Below are 20,607 nucleotides of genomic sequence, written 5' to 3'. Positions count from 1 at the left end.
TGGGTTGGAAACCTCTAATAACCTTTCAAAACTTGCAAACTGCTCAGCATAAAAAATAACCTCTAAATTTTTGTAATAACCACCTACATAAGGTCAGGATTTAATCTCAGAAATAAACCTCAAATTTGAACGGCTAAGATCATTACAAAAGCGGTTATTTTCCTAAAAATAGACAGTTAACTCGCTGTGAACAATAGTATAATAATAATAATAATAATAATAATAATAATAATAATAATAATAATAATAATAATAATAATGGGTGGGAACTTTTGGAGATAACCACCAAAGTTGTGGAGATAATGGCCAGGAAAAGGTGGAGGTAACCACCTGCTTGAGGAACCGCAAACAACCGCTCTAAACTGCCATGGAAACGGTTATTTTTTGGAGTTTAAAGGGTTGAGATTTAATCTTAGCATGATCTAACGGTGGATATCGATTTAGAAAGCGATTACACTTAATGGGTTCCATATATATATATATATATATATATATATATATATAATTTTAAAGAAAATTACTTTTTTGTACATAAGAGATCTATTATATAGTATTATAGATAGATAGATATAGATTAACATATTTTTTTTTACAATAATAATTTGAAGATCATTTAATTTTTATATTAAATTTTGTTATATCTAGTAGGTAGTAAATAAATCATTAGAATTATAAATAGACATGTAATCTTTTTTATTATAAGCATTTAACATTCAAGAATAAAATTAATAATTTCTAATACCATTAGATTAAACACTTAAAAAATTTTAACTTAAAATAAAAAAATATATGGGTTGTAATTTATCGGTTTATTTTTTTTTTTCGGTTATTGAAAATGGTTTTTAGAAAACTGAACCAAAATTTTCAGTTATTAAAAATCCACAAACCGAACTGTTGGTTTTTGTTTCGGTTCAGTTTTTCGGTTCGGTTTCCTCGGTTATTTCGATTACGGTTCGGTTATTTCGGTTTTCTGTTCACCCCTATGACATACAAAACGTACAAAAGGTATGAAAATGTAAAAAAACGCGGTGGTATTTTCATAATTGTTTACTCGTAAAGTAATTATCACAATTACCCTACAAAATCAATTGTAGGATAATTTTGATCTTGTAGGGTAATTTTGTAAAATGACATTGTATGGTAATTTTGTAGAGTATTATAATTACTCTACAAATGGTGTCTTGTAGGGTAATTTTGTAGAGTATCCTAATTAGTCTACAAATGATTTTATAGGGTAATTTTGGTCTTGTAGGGTAATTTTGTAGAGTATCCTAATTAGTCTACAAATGATTTTATAGGGTAATTTTGGTCTTGTAGGGTAATTTTGTAGAGCATCCTAATTAGTCTACAAATGAGTTTATAGGGTAATTTTGAACATGTATGATAATTTTGTAGAGTAACATAATTACTCTACAAATGATCTTGTAGGGTAATTTTGATCCAGTAGGGTAATTACGAGTAAAATAATCACGAAAATGCCACCACATTTTTGTTAGCTTTTTATGTCTTTCGTACGTTTTGTATGATAAGGCTATTTGTACAAGATCTTTCCATGTTTTGTATTTAGCCTACATTAATGAGTTTAGGTAAATGTTGTGGGTATACACAAAAAATGGCAGATATACCCAAAAAATGGCAGGTAAATGCTTTAAAAATTATAAACATTTCTATTGATTACATTTTATATGATTACATTTCTATTGTTGAACTCGGACCACCTTTTTCTAACCAATGTAGGTTTGATATTTTGATCTATCTTTGAGCCATAAAAATGAGTTTGCTTTTATGTCTTTCACCGTTCTAGTTCCCGAAATGTAATTCCCATTGAACTTGTTTTCATTCCTTGATTTCTATATTTGCCAAAATGTTGTAAAAGAGACCACACCTACCACTTTCTTCCATTCCTTTGATCCCACAAACGACTCAACTAAACGAAATCGAGGTCAGGAGCTTCAACCAAACTAAACAGTCCACCAAATGAATCTCATCGACAAACATGTTACTAAAAGATGGTCAATCGACGCTACATGTATAACGCAATTGGAACAAAGTTGATCCTAAGTGATAACTATTTGATATAATTGGTTTAAATAAAAATATTTATATGTTTGAGCTAAATAATATTAAAAAGAATATGAAATCGCATTTCAACAATCAACAACGGGCATCTTGTTTATATGTATGTACAAGGATAAGACTAACACCTCATACAAGAATACTACTATACTATCTGTCAACCTTTAAAAAGTGAAACAAAACCTAATCCTCGATTCAACTCGGAAACTACATTGATTTAATGGTTTCAACAAATATTCACGTAAATTTTACATTGGTATATCGTTTATTGAAGGTTGTTCTCGTATTACCCGTCGCAACCGCAACCGTTGAAAGATGTTTTCCGGCAATGACGAACGTGGACCGACTTGCGTAATCGGATTGGCGATGAGAATTTAAGTGATAGTTGTATATGTTATATAGAGAAAGACTTGCTTAAGAAAGTATCTATAGATGATGTTTTGGATAGATTTCAAAAAATGAAAACCTGTAGGGCGACATTTTAAATACGTTTAAAACAACGTTTGATGCGTTTTTTGATGATTATATAAATTTTAGTTTGATGTTCTTTTATTTTACATGACCCGACCCGATACGAACCAATTTTTTTTATTTATATACCTAGGGGCCTAAAATCTTTAAAAATATTCCGCACCCACATGAAAAATTTTTGGATCCGCCACTGAAACTAACCTATTATTATATATACCCGGTACAATAATTTATTCACTAATTTATAAATTGGGTACCCAATGCATGTTGGATTAATGTATTGTATCAAATTCACAAAGTACATTTTAACAACACACATTTGTGAATGCATAAATGTACAACTTTGTATAGCATTGTTGCGGTAGATTTGCCCCATGGAGAAATTACCAAAGGTGTATAGATTTAATTTTATGAGTAAACTGCAATTTTACCCCCTGGGGTTATATGTGATTGGTACTCTGACCCTCTCCCAGGGAAATTTCGCACTCTGACCCCCTAACTAATGAGTAACCATGCAATATTACCCCCTGCCGTCAAAGAACTTAACAGTTCTGTTAAATGGTATGTTAAATGACTATATTACCCTTTCTTATTACCCCCTATGCTTTGTTCTACTTTGCAATATTACCCCAGTGCAAAATGACTATATTACCCTTTCTTATTACCCCTTACGGTTTTCTGTACTCTGCAATATTACCCCCCCCCCAGTGTTAAATATTTCTTGCAAACATTACCCCCTGCAGGAAAAAAAACTTTTTCGCCTAAAAACCTGCTGCAAAACACATATATCAAAACACATGGAACAAGGAGCAAGTGTGATCATCTAAACACCTTGATGCAAAATGACCAAAATGGTCATTTTGACCTTAGAAATAAGCAAAATGGTACATGCAAATAAGCAAAATAAGCAAAATGCTACAATACAAAGTAACCTACTGCAAATTGTTGCAATAATCCAATTATCCAAACATGCTACAATACAAGCTAACCTGCTGCAAATTGATGTAATAATCCAATTATACTTACCTGCTGCAAATTGATGCAATAATCCAATTATACTAACCTGCTGCAAATTGATGCAATAATCCAATTATCGAAACATGTTGCAAATGATTCAATTATCCAATTATTGTAGGCTGCAAATTGATACACATTATACCATTATACCAAACATGCAGTTATCAGTTCCGTAGGCTGCAAATTGATACACATTATACCATTATACCAAACATGCAAATGATCCAATTATCGAATTTATGTAGGCTGCAAATGATCCAATTATCCAATTTATGTAGGCTGCAAACATTACCAGTTCTGTATTATCAGTTATCATACACATTACCATTATACCAAACATGCAGTTATTAGTTATCAAACACACATTATACCATTATACCAAACATGCAAATTGATACAGACATGAATATTAGAGTTATCATACCATTATACCATTAACCTACGGCAACCATATATACAGTTATCATACACATTATACCAAAAAATCCTACAGTCAGCCTACATAAATATATTATATATTAGAGTTCATAAAGTTATGATAACTAGGCAACCATTTCCTGCTGAGGGGGAAACTGGAAGTGCAGAAAAGGGCGGCCTCACATTTTCACCACCATCGAGAACACAATCGTTCGTAGTGTTACACTCATCCTCATGTCCACTGCAAACACAGATTACAAAAAAAAATCAACTGTAATAAAACCCTCTGATCCATTAAACCCCCCTGTTACATAAAACCCTTGTTCGATTAAACCCCCGTTTCAATAACCCTTGTTCAGTTGTTCGATTAAACCCCCGCGTTACATACACAGTGATTCACCTTTCCCCTGTTTTCAATAACCCTTGTTCAGTTGTTCGATTTTACCTGACATGTGCGACAACACTTCTATGATCGTGGACGTGATCGGCATTTTGTTTGAGCTGTAGTCTGATCACCGCCGGTTGGAAGGAAGGTCGCCTGAGCTGAGCTATAGTCTGATCGCCGGTGGTGGTGGAAGGTTTTGGGAATGGGGGGAATGCTTAGGGGGTAAGATGTTTAATTAACTTATTATATAGGGTGTTTTATTGAGTAAGCTATCAAAACCAAGTGGAAATGACAATAATACCCTTTGACCATTTATAAGTTAGCTTGACTTTAAACAGTTTTTAACAACATGGGGTAATATTGCATGGTTTCTCATTAGTTGGAGGGTCAGAGTGCGAAATTTCCCTAAGAGGGGGTCAGAGTGCCAATCACATATAACCTTAGGGAGTAAAATTGCAGTTTACTCTAATTTTATGGATAGACAAGTTTTGTTGCACTTGATTAGTTATTGTGAGAGCTTGGGAGATACTAGTTAGAATAACAATATTGTTATAAAAGAGTGAGTTATTATAGTCCTACTTTTGCTACTTAAGGTACAAGTTATTAAAGAATTGTCGTTTTAGAATTGAGTTAATTGCTCGAATAGTCCCTGTGGTTTACTATTTTTTCACCTTTAGTCCCTAACTTTTTAAAATTACATGTATGCTCCCTGTGGTTTAATCGTTTGTTTCTCGGATAGTCCCTGCATTGGATGGGTATTAACTTATTCAGTTAATTGTGTGTAAAATTACAAAATGCCCTTTTATTAAAAGCAAAAATTAAAACAATAAAAAAGAAATTTAATTAAAATGTGGGTGGGCCCCACCCATATAACAAAAACAAAAATGCTCTATCTTCCTCCTTTGTCTTGATTCTCTGTTGTGTTCTAGAAGAAGAAACAATACAGATGTTTCCATAGTTTATCTGGTTCTTCCCCTTCTCTAACTATTTGTTTAATTATATAAAAAACCACATTTAGTAACATATTTCAAAAAGTCAAAAACACTGTTATAATTTATAGGAAAATTGGTATTTAATAAACCAACCTTTGCCCAGTTGGTAAATAATAATCCAACCTACAAAATTGGTATATAATAATCCTACCTATCAATATGTTGGTTCTCAATGAACCTCCGTTAGTTTTTTTTAACTGAAGTTAGTTTTTAAGTTTTATTTATTACACAAACAATCCCTGTAGTTGTAATTTACTAGTTTTAACTATGAGTTAATAGCCAAAATGGTCCCTGAGGTGGTGGTGGTGGCGGTGCGGTGGTGGTGGTGGCGGTACGGTGGTGGCGATGATCAAAGACAGAGATGGTGGTGGTGGCGGTGCGGTGGTGGTGGTGGTGGCGGTACGGTGGTGGCGATGCTGTGGCGATGATGGTGGTGGTGGTGGTGGCGATGGTGGTGGTGGTGGTGGCGATGCGGTGGTGGTGGTGGCTGTGGTGGTGGTGGTGATGGTGGTGGTGGCGGTGCTGTGGCGGTGGTGGTGGCGGTGGTGGCGGTGGTGGTGGCGGTGGCGGTGGCGGTGGCGGTGCTGTGGCTATTAACCTCAGGGACCATTTTGGCTATTAACTCATAGTTAAAACTAGTAAATTACAACTACAGGGACTGTTTGTGTAATAAATAAAACTTAAAAACTAACTTCAGTTAAAAAAAACTAACGGAGGTTCATTGAGTACCAACATATTGATAGGTAGGATTATTATATACCAATTCTGTAGGTTGGATTATTATTTACCAACTGGGCAAAGGTTGGTTTATTAAATACCAATTTTCCTAATTTATAAGTTTTCATTGTTAAACATATTACCTGAATATTAGAGCTTGTATTCAACCCTTTCTTGACAAGAAAATCATGGCCAACCGATTGCCACCCGATTTGATCATCCCCGAATTCACGCCCCACCCAAATATACACAACATTCACGAAATGCGTTATATACACCAATCGAGAATCAGGAATCCCCAAACTACCCATCTCGACTCTCTCCATATTCGGCCAATTATATAGAACGAAATCAGGGTCATTTTCCTCATTGTGGTCATTGTTACTCTGCACTTGGTTTTCGGCTTTAAACATAGACTGCTACCCCTGCCCCTCTTCCTCATCGTCATCGTCACCTTCGACTGCCATTATCCTTGCAAAATTCGCTCGAAATGTTGATTTGTTAAGCATATGGAAGAGAAAAGGCTTAGGAAGCCACTGAATCGATGGGTCATGGTGAACTTGTAGATGATGAGATCTGGAGTAAAACTTCAATTTTGACCCACATTAAAGATATGGGAGGTTGTATTAATTATGCTCTAATTCATGGAGACGTTGATTTGGTGAAAGGAACCAGAGATATTATGATGTGGGAAATGACCGGAATTTGGGTGTAGCCGGAGAAGATAGAGAGGGAAGGGATGGCCAGCTGGGAGTTAAAAAGGTGGGCCCCACTAAAATTTTAAGTATTAACTAACTTTATTTTGAGGTTTAATTATTGTTTTTTTATAGGAAGGGTAACTTTGTCATTTTATATTGACTTAACTGGAAAAACTAACAGTCATCCAATGCGGGGACTATCCCAGAAACAAACAATTGAACCACAGGGAGCATACATGTAATTTTAAAAAGTTTGGAACTAAAGGTGAAAAAATGATAAACCACAGGGACTATCCGAGCAATTAACTCTTTAGAATTTATTGCCATTAGAAATGTTACTTGAAAGTTGAAGAAGTATTGTTCGAGAGATAAGGTTCACCATTTTGATGGGTAATAGAGGTTTTGTGTCTCTTCTAGAGAGACCAATGTTCAATTAGTGGCAGGATAAAAATTTATGTAGTTTAGAAATAATAATAACATATGTAATCTTTGCCTTTCAAAAAAAGTATTGTTGGACGCTGGGCTTCACTTCCCTGTAGATGAGGTAAAGTATAAACCGTTCGGCATTAACACTGTATTCCCGAGTTTCATTAAATGAGAGAAAAGAAAAGATTTGAAAGGAAATAATTTTTAGTTATGTTCCAGAGTTTCATTAAAGGAGAGAAGAGAAGAGAAAATGAAAGTTTTTTTGCCTAAATTTAATCTTTCCAATTTGGAAAGAAACGGAGAGAAGAGAAAAGAAAATGAGAGAATCATTTCTTTTTTCCCCTTAACTTAACTTGGAAACACAGCGTAATTGAAACACATGTGAATGGAAACCTTATACATCTGTCATCTGTGGAACGAAAAGAAATATTGTCACATTACATCATGGTAATTTCCATTTGAGTTTTCACTGTCCACACTATTTTAATCGTTAGATCATTTTTATTTTTTAAACATGAATAATAATTTTATGTTATTATAACAATATGTAAATAAAAAATGTGTAAATTAATATAACAATTTCCCATATTAATTTAATACATTTAGGGGTGTGTCAAAAACTGAATTAACCGAACCATAACCGAATTAACCGACAAAACCGAACCGAAAAAACCGAACCAAATCAAAAACCAGTGGGTCGGTTAATGGTTTTTTCGAAAACCAAAAGTAGTGGGTCGGTTATGGTTATCAATGTTTCCATACCCACTATAATCAAACCGAACCGACATGTAATAAATCTTTGTAGGATTTAGGACTTTTCACTATGTTTTTAATATTTGATTTTTTTGACCGAAGATTTTTAGTATTTATGGGTTTTTCATATCCTTTTGTGGTTTTGGTTGAATGTTCATTTGAATTTATGGATTATATCATATCACATTATTTGAATATTTGATAATAATTAGTATTAATATTATAGATTGTATGTATTTTTTTTATACTATAGGCAATAACAATTTATTCCATGTTAAAAAAATTAAGCTATATTAGCTAGGCTAAATACACGGTTAACCACCCACAACCGGCTCGCTATAACCATCAAAACCGATTAACCATAACCACCATAACTGATCGGTTATGGTTATGGTTTTTCATTAACCGACATCGCGGTTAAGGTTATGGGTTTAGGCCAAAACCGACCCAAACCGACCCATGCACACCCCTAAATACATTACATAAAAATATTAATAAAAAATAAAAATACTAAAATAACAAATGACAACTTCCAAAAATAAGATTAAACAAAACAACCCAGTCCGTTTAAAAAAAAACAAGTGTTTATCTTTGTTGGACTGTCGAATTGTGTAAGGGTGGGCGGGGTGCCCACCGAATGGATTTCGGTAACCCCCTTGCCGCATAGGTGAAGGTGCCGCCAACGAAATCGGTTAAGGGAGAGAGGGACTAAAGCGGTGGTGGGCTGCCGAAGAGGGGGGAGGAGAGAGGGAGGAGAGAGAGAGGAGAGAGGAGAGAGGGGACCAATCACAGCTTTTCTTTTTTTTTCTTTTTTTTTTTTTTTAAAAAAAAACCAATTCACCTAATAGGGGAGTGGCGCCATCAAATGGGGGTGTTAGGGGAGTTTAAGAGGGGAGTTGACGTGGCACACGGGGATTGGTTTGGCGTAAGAGAGGGGACTCACCTATTAGGTGAGCACCCCCTTCACCCTAAACATGTTCCTCGAAATTACCAATACAAGTACATATCGTGTACGGGACCATAAAATACTTTATTTGGAAGTTATTACCGGAAAAAATCAAATGAGATGCTAAATATAATGATTTTTTATATCGGTTTTACTTGTTACGGTATTAGTACTCGCTGTAGTCTACCGTATAAAAATACTCTACTTTGATCACAACAAAATTTATACTGAAATGTCGAGAAAAAAAAATAAACAACTGCATATTTATTTTTTTAAAAGCTAACGAACGTTGGTTATTGAAGAAAAATCATATTGCTAAAAAATTAAACGAGTTAAAAGTCGTATTTTATATATACATTAAAATAGTGAAAATACAAATAAACAAATATTAATTTCATTATTTATGCATTAGTTTTTATTATATTTATATATTTATTGCGGGTAGAGTTAGGTGGTGTTTGTTTTTTGCTAGAAGCACTTCAGAACCTCTTATGTCTGCGCCGCGCAGACATAAGGGTCTGCAGCTTGTTTGTTTTCTCGCAGACCTTTCATTAAAAAAGGTCTGCGAGACCTCTTCTTCATACAAACATGAATCAATGTCTTCTAAGGTATGCACAACCTCTTCTCCTCCACATTTTGAAAACATAGAGAACCCTTCTCCTCCTCCACTCTTCTCCTGCTCCACAGACCGCCGCCACCTCCACAGACCGCCGCCACCTCCGACGTCTCCCGCACATCTCCAGCCGCACCCCCACCACCTCGAGAACTCCACTGTCTCCCGCACATCTCCAGGTATGAATTTAGGGTTTTTTTTAGAGAGAGAGGGGGCGGCAGGAGAGAGAGAGAGGGAAAGAAGAGAGAGGGATCGGCGGTGGTGGTGGGTTTTGATGGTGGTGGTGGTGGGTTTGATGGCGGTGGTGGAACGAAGAGAGGGGGGGGGGCGACATGAGAGAGAGAGGGAAAGAAGAGAGAGAGATCGGCGGTGGTGGTGGGTTTTGATGGCGGTGTTGGTGGCGGTGGTGGTAGCCGACGTGGTGGTGGCGGATGGTTGTGGTTGTGGTGGTGGTAGATGAAGGCAGAGAGAGAGACAAGAGAGAGGAGAAGATTTGCAGTGTGTGTTGTGTGTGTGTGTTGAAGAGATTTTTATGTAAAAAAACAAACTCTTTTCTCCTTGCAGACTGCAGACATTTGGTCCACCTCTTCTCCTGCAGATGCCTGCAGATGTGGTCCGCAGACTGCAGACCTTTTACCTCTTTAAAAACAAACACCACCTTAATCTACAAATGACATTTTTTATATAAAATGTGAGAAGTCTATGTAGACCATGACTAAAAGCGGTAACTTTACTAACAAGTACAAAATTTGTAAAATATTAAAAATTATTTTTTATATAGATATTGTGTATATAATATATAAAATATAAGTTTATTTGATCCCCAACCACATAAATTATGTTTTCAGATTGGTATATCTGGCGTATGTTTAATATTGGGAGTGTTATAATGTAATGTGTATGATCTGTTGTTGTAAGATAGCTGATAGCTTCTTGCTTGAGGTTGTTTTTTCAAACTAAAAGTCTTTTCTCCCCAGTTGAAAATGAATAAATAAAAAGCTAAACGACCACGGAGTCATGGACGCGTATCCAGTGCATTTATTTACCAATAATGTAAGAGGTTCGTTCCACCCATATATATGCAAACATTAGTCCTGTTTTTTTTTTTTTTTTTTTTTTTTAACGGCAAATTTGGATCACTGACGGACCACTGGAGTATCATCGTGCTACCAGCAGAACCACTAGATCATATTCATCTCCACTAGGCAATAATGCACATACACCAATTCAGGAGCAATCCTAATAAATCTGGGAAAACCCCTTTGTGGGAATTGAACCCATGACCTAATGATCATAAGCCTTATCCTACCCCAAAGATACCACTAGGCTATAATGTCATGGGTAACATTAATACTGTTAGTTATGCTGTTTTTAGCGTTTTACTACCAAATGTATATGAACAAAATTTATATTTTATAAATACAAGTAAAAGGTTCTTTTTTCTGATAAATCAACTAACTATCACTACCATTTTGAGGATTAAATGCGGGTGAAAAACTCGATACGAGTCGAGCTTGAGTCAAGCTACTAACGAACTCGGCTCCAAAAAAAAAAAGCTCGAAACGAGTTGAGCTTAAAAGAGTTTGAGCTCGAGCCCAAGTCTACAACATCGTTCGTATAGCTTAGGATGAAAAAAAAACTGTATATTTTTAATACAACTTTGTTTTTAGCGAAACTTATACCAGAATGTCTAGAAAACTAATAAACACGTTTATGACAAGCTTTCATTCGAAATTAATTCGTTTTGTTACAATATCGGTACAATACCGTCGTCCGTCCCTCGGTATAGCAACCAAAGGAGAAAAAAACGAATGCCTGTATTGGTAGCAATATTGTTTTGATGTAACTTGGCAAGTATGAATCAAAGACTTGAATTTTATTACAAAAAATTGTGAAGTAGTTTTAATAACATCTACGTTTGTGTTTCGATTATTTATATATTTTTACTCAAAACTCGGTTTCGAAATTTATTTTATATTGAAAGGTTTGGGTCAACGTATGTCAGCGGTGGAGTACTGATCAATCCTTAAGTACCGTTTGATGATCCCCATGTTCCCGAATGATGAAACTTGCCCAGTCTGCCGTAAAGCATGCCTGGATAAATACGGGGAGCATGCGTTACACTGTAGAGAGTTGCCGGGGTTTAAGTATCGCCATGACTTTGTGCGAGACGCGTTAATGGATATTCTCAGACGAGCAGGGATCTCGGCGAAGAAAGAGGCACCGGTTAATTTTCTTACAGACCCGTCGGAGGGGAGATCCACCCTACGCCCAGCTGACGTGCTAGTTTTTGGTTGGGAGGGCGGGAAACATGCTTGTGTCGATCTCACAGGTGTATCCCCACTAGCCGGGTTCCGGGAAAATGGGTTTGTGGCGGGGCAAGCGGTACTGAAAGTAGAGTCAAAGAAGGTGGAAAAGCACGCGAAAGCTTGTGAGGATAATCAGAATGCCTTTGTCCCCCTGGCGTTTGACACGTTCGGCTCCTTGGCGTCGGAGGCAGTTCGGTTCTTGTCTAGAGTGCAGCGTGTGGTCCATAGCAACTTTTCGACCCCTCAGGGGCGGGACTTTGTTTTTAGTAGATTAGGGTTTTCTATTCAGAAAGGGATGGCGGTACAGTTTGTTGCTCGTCTACCTTCTATCCTTATATAATTTGCCCTGATGATTGGAATGAAATAAAAATGCTAATTCTGATTAAAAAAAAAATAAAAAAAATTAAAAGGTAGATAACTATAAGCACATCATAACTGCTATTCACTACAGTTACTCTATGTAAAATTTTAACTCTTTCCTTTTTTAAATATAAAATATAGATAACTATTCAAAGAATGAAAAAACTAATTGAATATATATATAATAAAATTTAATATATTAATTTTGGGAATGAGGGAGCGGTAGTGTACTCGTGAAATCAAAATTATAGGTGCAACATTTAAAAAAAAGTCCAAAATGAGATGTTTGGGAAGTATATGTAATATATACAGGGTGGGCACTTGTTGATGGTGGTATGCAATGCAAGTGAAACCATGCAACCTGCTTCATGGCTACTTTTATTCTCTTTACTTGGTTTTCTTTCCCTTTTAAATCTATCTTTCACCTTCTGTAGATGGATTTTCATTACTTTCCTCCGCCCACCCAAAAACCTCAACAACTACGGTTCATGGGCTCTCATCACCGGAGCCACCGACGGAATAGGTAAAGCTTTTGCCTTTCAGTTAGCCCAAAAGGGTCTCCACCTAATCTTGGTTAGCAGAAACCTAGCCAAGCTTAATGAGGTTTCCGATGAGATCTTGTCGGCGTATCCATGGACCAAGATCAAGATTTTCGCTATCGATTTTTCTGGAGACGAAGTGGTGGCTGGAGTTAGGGGGATGCAGAAAGTGATTGTTGGTGAAAATATTGATGTGGGTGTTTTGGTAAATAATGTAGGGGTGACTTATCCTGTTGCTAGGTATTTTCATGAGGTTGAACAAGATGTTTGGATCAAAGTGGTGAAAGTGAATGTGGAAGGTACAAGTTTGGTAACAAAGGCTGTGATTGAAGGAATGGTTGAGAGAAAGAAAGGAGCCATTGTTAATATTGGTTCTGGGGCTGCTATTGTTGTACCTTCACATCCTCTATATGCAATCTATGCTGCTAGCAAAGCGTAAGTTCATTCATCACTTGTTTTGTTTCATTCTCTCCCTTTCTATTTAACTTAATTTAAAGTGAGACACAGACATCCACAAATAAGATCTCTAACTGGAATCTAAATAAAGAGTATTAACATGTTCACTGGGAAAGAGTGTTTGTTTATAGAGGCAACCAACCTCAAAGTCAATTTTAAAAGGGTGCTACTTTCTACACCCCCCCTATTTACTTTTTTCACCCCCCCTCCTCTCACATACTTACAGGTGGGGTCTGCGTGGGACCGACAGTTTTCCTCTCACAAAGGGGGTGTAATCAGGAAGAGGGGGGTGCGTATAGAATGAGCCTTTTAAAAACACCCCTCTTTTGTAGAAACTCTCTCTCTCTCTCTCTCCTCCAAAGACAATTACAGAACAATTAGCAGCCAAGATTAAGAGCATTCACATCCAATCCATTATATTTTCACCCTAAATTATACTAAAAAACACTATATTTTCTCTCTCATTTTTAATTAAATAATATTTTTATACCTTTATCATTACCTTTTCTCTCTCCTCCACTCACAACCACTTTCAAAATATATTAAAAAATTATAGAGGGTGAACAGTGTCCCTCCAAATATACAGATGAACAGTAACATTTTCTCTCTTCTCCACTCACAACCACTTTTTATACTCTTTATATTCTAAAAACAACACACACATAATTTGATTCCTTGAATGTGAATGCTCTAAGTTTTGTCTTGGAAACCGGCTAAGTCCTTTCCCCCTCTCTCTCTAAGTAAGATCATGTGTACTGAGGCTTTGAAGTTTAAGCCCTTTCCTTGGACATTATCTAACATGTGGCATCCTAGGCAGCAAAAGAGCATAATGGGGTTGAAGTTAAAAAAGGGTGTAGTGGTGTAATGGCCAAACAAAATGATTACCCACTTATTATCTTTTTAAAAAACTAAAACAAATAATATTATGATGGATGAGTTGAATGATTCTTATTGGCTATTCAATTTTTCATCGGCGTTTTAATGACCACGCCCAAGCAAAAAAAAAATGAAATTAAATGCCCATGAGGCCAGGGTGTCGGGCGTTTTTGGCACAATCCATGCCAAAAAAAACCCCATTAGGGGTGGTCTAAGTGACAGATTTTAAAGAAAAATTAAAAGGTATCTCGGGTACCCCATGAGCTCTCTTGTTAGTAGATCCATCGATCCCGACTCCATGTGACCTCCTCCGCATCACCGTCCTCCATTGCCGATGCTATTACAAATTAGGGTTGCTATTTTCATTGATGGAGTTGACGACAATTAGGTAGGTAATAATGTTAAGATGGTGTGTGTGCAGAAACAACCGCTGTTTGGTAAAACCATTAAAATGGTGGGCCTGGGCCATTTGTAACGTGACCGTGGATGATACGGTTGAGGGTCCATGTTTACTTTAGGAGGGTTGTGTACGTTAATATCACATTGATGGGTAATAAGATAATAATGGACCACATGCTTAAAACTAAAAACAAGGGTACAACAGGAATTTACTTATTAATTTACGTATTTTTTTAGTCTAATAACATGCATTTTAATTATCTAACTTCAAAAACATTAAAACATCTAATAACATGCATTTTAATTATACTAACTTCAAAAACAAGGAATCCTTTAAAACTTGTTAATCTAAAGTAAAAGTAGTACTTAAGCTTTATTTAAACTCGATCTGATGTAGATTAACTGAAAATAGGTACATCGATCAACTTTCAAGATCTTTATACGTAGAATACAAGTCGTTTGGTATAGATATTCAATGTCAGGTAATTATTTTTATACTTAAATTTATTTAAATTCATGCATGACTTGAAATATTTACTCACACGTTTAGTGCTCTATAACTCAGGATTTAATCACATAAAAATTTATGTTTCCCAAGGGTTTCCATGTATAATTATAGATCAATTTACTCCAAAAGAATGTTTTTTAGGTACCATTATATGTATCTACAAAAATGGCATCACAAGTTGCAATGGTTCAGAAATCATCTTTCTTCATACCAACAGCCGAAGAGTATGTAAAAGCCGCGATACGACAAATAGGGTATGAATCTCGTTGCATGCCATACTGGGCTCACTCCATTCAATGGTTCTTTGCTTCAATGGCTCCAGATTCTCTACTAGATGCATGGCGTCTTTCAATTGGCATTCAACGTGGGGGATATAAGACTTAGAATCATACGCATGGCATGGACTTTATTTAAAAAACAAAAAAAAAAAAACTTTTATTTTGGATCTTGTGATAATGTTTCTTTTAGAATTACCTACGTTTCGATGGGTCATCCACGTACTCATATTAACTATTGAAACATATCGTGGCATGCTATTGAGGATAAGTGGTCCACAAGAATAGTTGTCTAACGCATAAATGAACGAAAACTTGTTTTAGAAATTATGTTTTGTAAGAGTGAATGAGCCATCTCATGTTAATTATTCAATAATATTATATCAAGCTTTAGTCAACAAGTGGTCCTTGATATATATATCACTTGTGCAATGCATAATTAAACGATAAAGATTTTTTTTTATCAAGTATTAGAGTATAAGTTAAAGTACTCTAGTATATATTTCATTCCAATCATTAGGGCAAATTACATAAGGATAGCAGGTAGACGAGCAAAAAACTGCGCCGTCATCCATTTCTGAATAGAAAATCCTAATCTACTAAAAACAAAGTCTCGCCCCTGAAGGGTCGAAAAGTTGTTGTGGACCACACGCTGATTATAATAACAACTTGGATGCATGGTGCCCTATTTTCAATATTGATTACAAAGCAAATTGCTCAACTACTAAACCTTCCAAAATCCAAAGCCACAACGTCTAAAATGGTTGATCTTTGGTATTTCGGTTGACTACAGCGAGTTCGGTTTAGATTTACCGTCTTACATTAATTGTATTATTTTGTTAGAACTAAACGAACAAGCACAAATAAATTGGTCCATGTTTTGTTTAAGTTAAGACCATAATATAATAGGTGTGTAAAATTACTTGGGTTTATATATACACGGATGACCCTCGTGGCCTTGTGGTAACGTCAAAACTCACTTTTGTTAATTTACTTTGAGAAATTACACATGCAGTGGCGGATCTAGAAAACTTTCATAGGGGTAACGTCTTAAAAGAAAGGGGTAACAAAATCGAAAAAACGTTAAAAAAATGTCAAATTTTTCCAAAATTTACACCAACGCCGGATCAAGGGGTAGCGGAGGCTACCCCTTCTTATATGGTACATCCGCCCCTCTACACATGAGCAAAATGTTGTCTGCTCTACCTATGGGAAGCTCACAATTTGTTTTTCGTTATCCAAGTTAAAACTTTCGAGGAGGCCACCCATCATGATTGTTCCTACTCGCGGGGGAGGGGGGGGGGTTAAAAATGGGCCTCCGTCCATTCAATTACGACATACCAAACAGACCCTTAAGATTCAATTTGCGTGTGGTTTTGATCTATTAAAAAATGTAGCCAACCTTTCACATTAGTTGCAGTCTCATGATCAACATATGTTTTTTTCTTTCTAATTATCGGATCGTATTTTTGCTATGTGATAAACCTTACCTGACCTGAACCATCGAGCATTAATATATAATATCGCAAAATATTTAATGACCTGACACAACCTTAAATGAGCTTTTGACTCAACTTAAGTTGTTTTTACCCCGAAATTAAGTGTTTATTTTGTTTTGAATACAAGAAAGAAAATAGTAAAGTAAATAGCTAAACTAGAGGAAAGAAAATACAAATATAAAATAAAAGAAATTTATATTGAAAAGTATATTAAAAATAATAATTTATTTAACTAGTTAATTAGCTTTAGAATTATTTATAAAATAAAAGTGATTAAAATGATAAAAAGAAAAAAATGAAAAGAAAAATAAAAGAAAGAAAACAATTAAAAGAAAAGAAAAAGAATTAAGAAATATAGATTTGGCCCTTTAAGAGTAAGGTTATATTTGCATATTCAAAAAAGGTAACTGAAGTTTTTAATGAACAAATTAGTAGGGTGAGCAAAAGGAAAAACCCGATCATTACCCGATCTGATCCGAGAAACGATCAAACATAAAATACAGAACCGATTCACTACCCTAAATATAGGGTTGGTTCCGGTCTATAGGTCCAAGTCTGGTTTCATCATGAAAAGAACCGAGAACCGACCCGACCCGATCCTATTTTATATGAAAAATTGGAACCGATCTAAATACCTAGGTACTTGGGTTAGGGTCGGGTTAGGTATATTTTAGGTTCGGTTCTCGGTTATTTTCGGTCCGGACCTAAACTTGCTCACCCCTACAAATTATTGTAAAAGACATAGGTTGTTACAAAAAGTTTACATTAAGGATGTTAAACGTGATTATTAAAGATAAAGATGAAACCTACAATTCTATATAAACATAAAGGACGTTTTCGAATTTTTTGCATAAATAAGTGGTATAGAGAAAAAAAGAGCGCCTTTAGGTGTCCAGGATTTTTGTTGCAAATCTAGGTAGGTCGCCATTTGAAACAGCAATCTTCAACTTGATTTCTGTCAAAATTCTGCAAAAGCTGCAAGGCCCTTGAAGATCGTTGTTTGAAACAGCAATGTTATATAAGGTCGCAGTTTGAAACAACAACATTAAGAAGATCGCTGAATGATACAGAAACCTTAAGAAAGATTGTTGTTTCAACCCACTAACTCATACAAGATCGCTGAATGATACAGAAACCTTAAGAAAGATTGTTGTTTCATACCAACACCTTATAAAAGGTCGCTGAATGATACAGAAACCTTAAGAAAGATTGCTTTTTCATACCAACACCTTATAAAAGGTCGTTGTTTCATCCCAACATCTTATATAAGGTCGCTGTTTGGGATTGCTAAGTATTATAGGATCGCTGTTTCATAGAAATATGTAATTGAAGATTGTTGTTTGATGTTGCTAACTTAAAATATTACCATATACGTTGTTCAGTATGCATGTTGGTCTTATATGACCCAAATATAATACAAACTGATGGATGCACAAGAAGTCTTCTGTTAAACACAATGACTTCTGTTAAAATAATATAATGTTGAAAATAATATAATGTTGATCTTGCAATTGTGTCGGTTAAGAAGTCATAATGTTCTTTATAAAAGATGTTCGGGGCTTGATATTTCAGGCGATACGAAAATTTGGTCAAAGTATGCTCTTAGATCATTCGGGAAATCATTTATCATTACGTTTTTCTCAGTTTTAATTTTCGTATACCAAGTGGGAAAATCTTGTGTGGAGGAGAACGATCATTCCCATCTACCACCTCCTCCCGTAAGGTGTACGAGGATAATGACTCAGTTGCTGCCGTGGATGCTTCTACCGGCTGCTACTGAGTCTTGTGGAAGATTCAGCCGCTCAGGTTGTTGGGCGGTTTATGACGTATTCCTGAGCTTTAAAGTATTCTGCAACTTCTGGTGGGGGGATGAGCCTGTCGAACAGTCATCATCACCCCCGTTTTTGGTAGGAGATTTAGATCCTATTGTAATGTTGTTCGCTCTTACTGCATCAGCCTGGTTTCTGTTCAGCCTTCCCTGTCACGCTTATCCGGGCTTTTGCAAATCGTCTAACATTACCGAAGTTGCAGAATCGTCATGGACGGTGCGAACAACCCGTCCCATATCACTTTACGGGTCGAACAGCCGGTTACGGCCTTTTAACCTTATATCAAAACTCGATATACGAATTAACGGGACGGGTTTAAATTCGCTTATGTTCTATTGGAAGCCCGACAAACGGTCTTGCAATTAGAAATGATTAGTTAAAATAGTACGAAGTAACATTGTATTTCTGCATGTATGTAATTAAAATAACACTGCATTTATGTAATTTGCGAGTTTGATAGATCCTATTGTAATGTTGTAATGTTGTTGAATTACCTAATAAAAAACCTTGTTAAATTTTGTGTTGTAACATGCTGTGTTGTTAAGAACCCGGTATAAACTTAATTTCAAGCATGGTTCAAACGAAATAATTAGAACTAGTTCAAACGAATAATAAAATCCGATAACAGACACTAGTTCAAACGAACGGTGCCATATATGTACTTAAAGTTGTTTTAAGACAACTTACATTTTTACTTTTTAGAATATTCAAAAATAATTATTATTATATGTATATTAACCCACAAGATGGTGGGCTCCACCAACTATCTGGTTTCTCAACACTATAAATACCAATTGAATTAGGTTCTCAACCCACACTAACTTTCTTTAAAATAAATAGTATACTTAACCAAATCCAGCTTACACAACCCACCCATCCTTAACATTTCACTTTCTTAGATCATGGATTATTTTCGGCCATACCTCGTAAGACTATATTGGGGCGGTGTGTTTTCCTTTGTAAACGGGGTTGTTCGGTTTGACCAATCCATGCTAACAACCACTTTCCTTATGCGACAGAAATCGTCGTATGACCAATTGGTGGATTCAATCTGTAATCATGTTCAACTACAGAAAGAATTGGTGCGCCTTTCATTGTTACTAGGGTACACGTTTCAGGGCATATCTCAGACAACAAAAATTTTCAACAATGATGGTGTTGAAATGATGAACTATTTAGCCGGAGTATCGGATGGAAACTTCATTGCCGAGATCTATGTTCAGTGGGAGGCAGTCAATCCTGTCCAACACATGAGTTTCACAAACCTTCTGCATGACATTACACAACGTAATGTTGTTGACGCCCAGGATTCCGATGAAGATGACAAGGGATACGGGCAAACAACTCAAGAACACCACTTCATGCCTCCTGTTGATAACATAGTAGGTCTGTCGTCCCAGTTTGTGGTCGGTGACAACAATAATGACGGTTTTGATGATTCGGAAGGTTGCAGCACCGAAGAAAGTTCTGAAAGTGAAGAGGCACCACCATCCGACGATAGCACTTCTGACGACGAGGCTGCAGTCAACTAACACACTGAGTTGACCCTGGCTCAGCCAAGGCCTATCATTCCAGGGATACATGACGACCCAGACTAGGACGAGGAACTTAGGGATTACATGTGTCCGGATTATGAAGATAATCCAATGGACATATGGAATCCAAAAGTAAAACAGATACGTCTCGGCATGTATTTCAAATCTAAATAAGAGGTCGACCTTGTTGTCCGAGAATGGAACATTAGCCGTGGAAGGGAAATTTTTGTGGTACAACAAAGTTACGGTTGGGTTGTGGTTCAACATTTGCAGGGTTTGGCTCCCCTTCATGTATATGCAAATGAAAATGAATGTGGAATTCTTTATCACCATCTGCCATCTGAATGACTTGTGAGGTGAGGTGAAGATGTGAAGATATATTGGTGTGATAGGTGGTATTTATAGAGAGGAGAAGTGTAGGGGTAATTATTAGAATACTAGTAAACATAACCTACTGATACAATAAACGAGAATAACCTTCCACTAAACACAATCCAGATGAGGATTATGA

General features: G+C 36.0%; 1 protein-coding gene across 1 annotated transcript; it reads left to right on the top strand.

Annotated features, from left to right (window-relative positions):
• The first annotated feature begins 12,410 nt into the window (after positions 1–12,410).
• On the top strand, positions 12,411–15,631 carry LOC110896162 (very-long-chain 3-oxoacyl-CoA reductase-like protein At1g24470). Its single transcript, XM_022143613.2, has 3 exons — positions 12,411–13,154; positions 14,863–14,932; positions 15,100–15,631. The coding sequence occupies exons 1-3, from the start codon at positions 12,508–12,510 to the stop codon at positions 15,340–15,342; spliced, it is 960 nt and encodes a 319-aa protein (XP_021999305.1). The 5' UTR covers positions 12,411–12,507; the 3' UTR covers positions 15,343–15,631.
• Positions 15,632–20,607: the final 4,976 nt, after the last annotated feature.

Source organism: Helianthus annuus, chromosome 12 (genome assembly GCF_002127325.2).
Source record: "Helianthus annuus cultivar XRQ/B chromosome 12, HanXRQr2.0-SUNRISE, whole genome shotgun sequence".
NCBI classification, from domain to species: Eukaryota; Viridiplantae; Streptophyta; class Magnoliopsida; order Asterales; family Asteraceae; genus Helianthus; species Helianthus annuus.
Note: the sequence above shows the minus strand (reverse complement) of the source record. Positions and strands in the feature narration are given on the sequence as shown.

Coding starts and splice junctions, on each gene's coding strand:
- LOC110896162 (XM_022143613.2), top strand. CDS start 12,508: ATGGTGGTATGCAATGCAAGTGAAACCATGCAACCTGCTTCATGGCTA. Junction 13,155..14,862: donor ATCTATGCTGCTAGCAAAGC/GTAAGTTCATTC, acceptor AACTGAAAATAG/GTACATCGATCAACTTTCAA. Junction 14,933..15,099: donor GTATAGATATTCAATGTCAG/GTAATTATTTTT, acceptor AATGTTTTTTAG/GTACCATTATATGTATCTAC.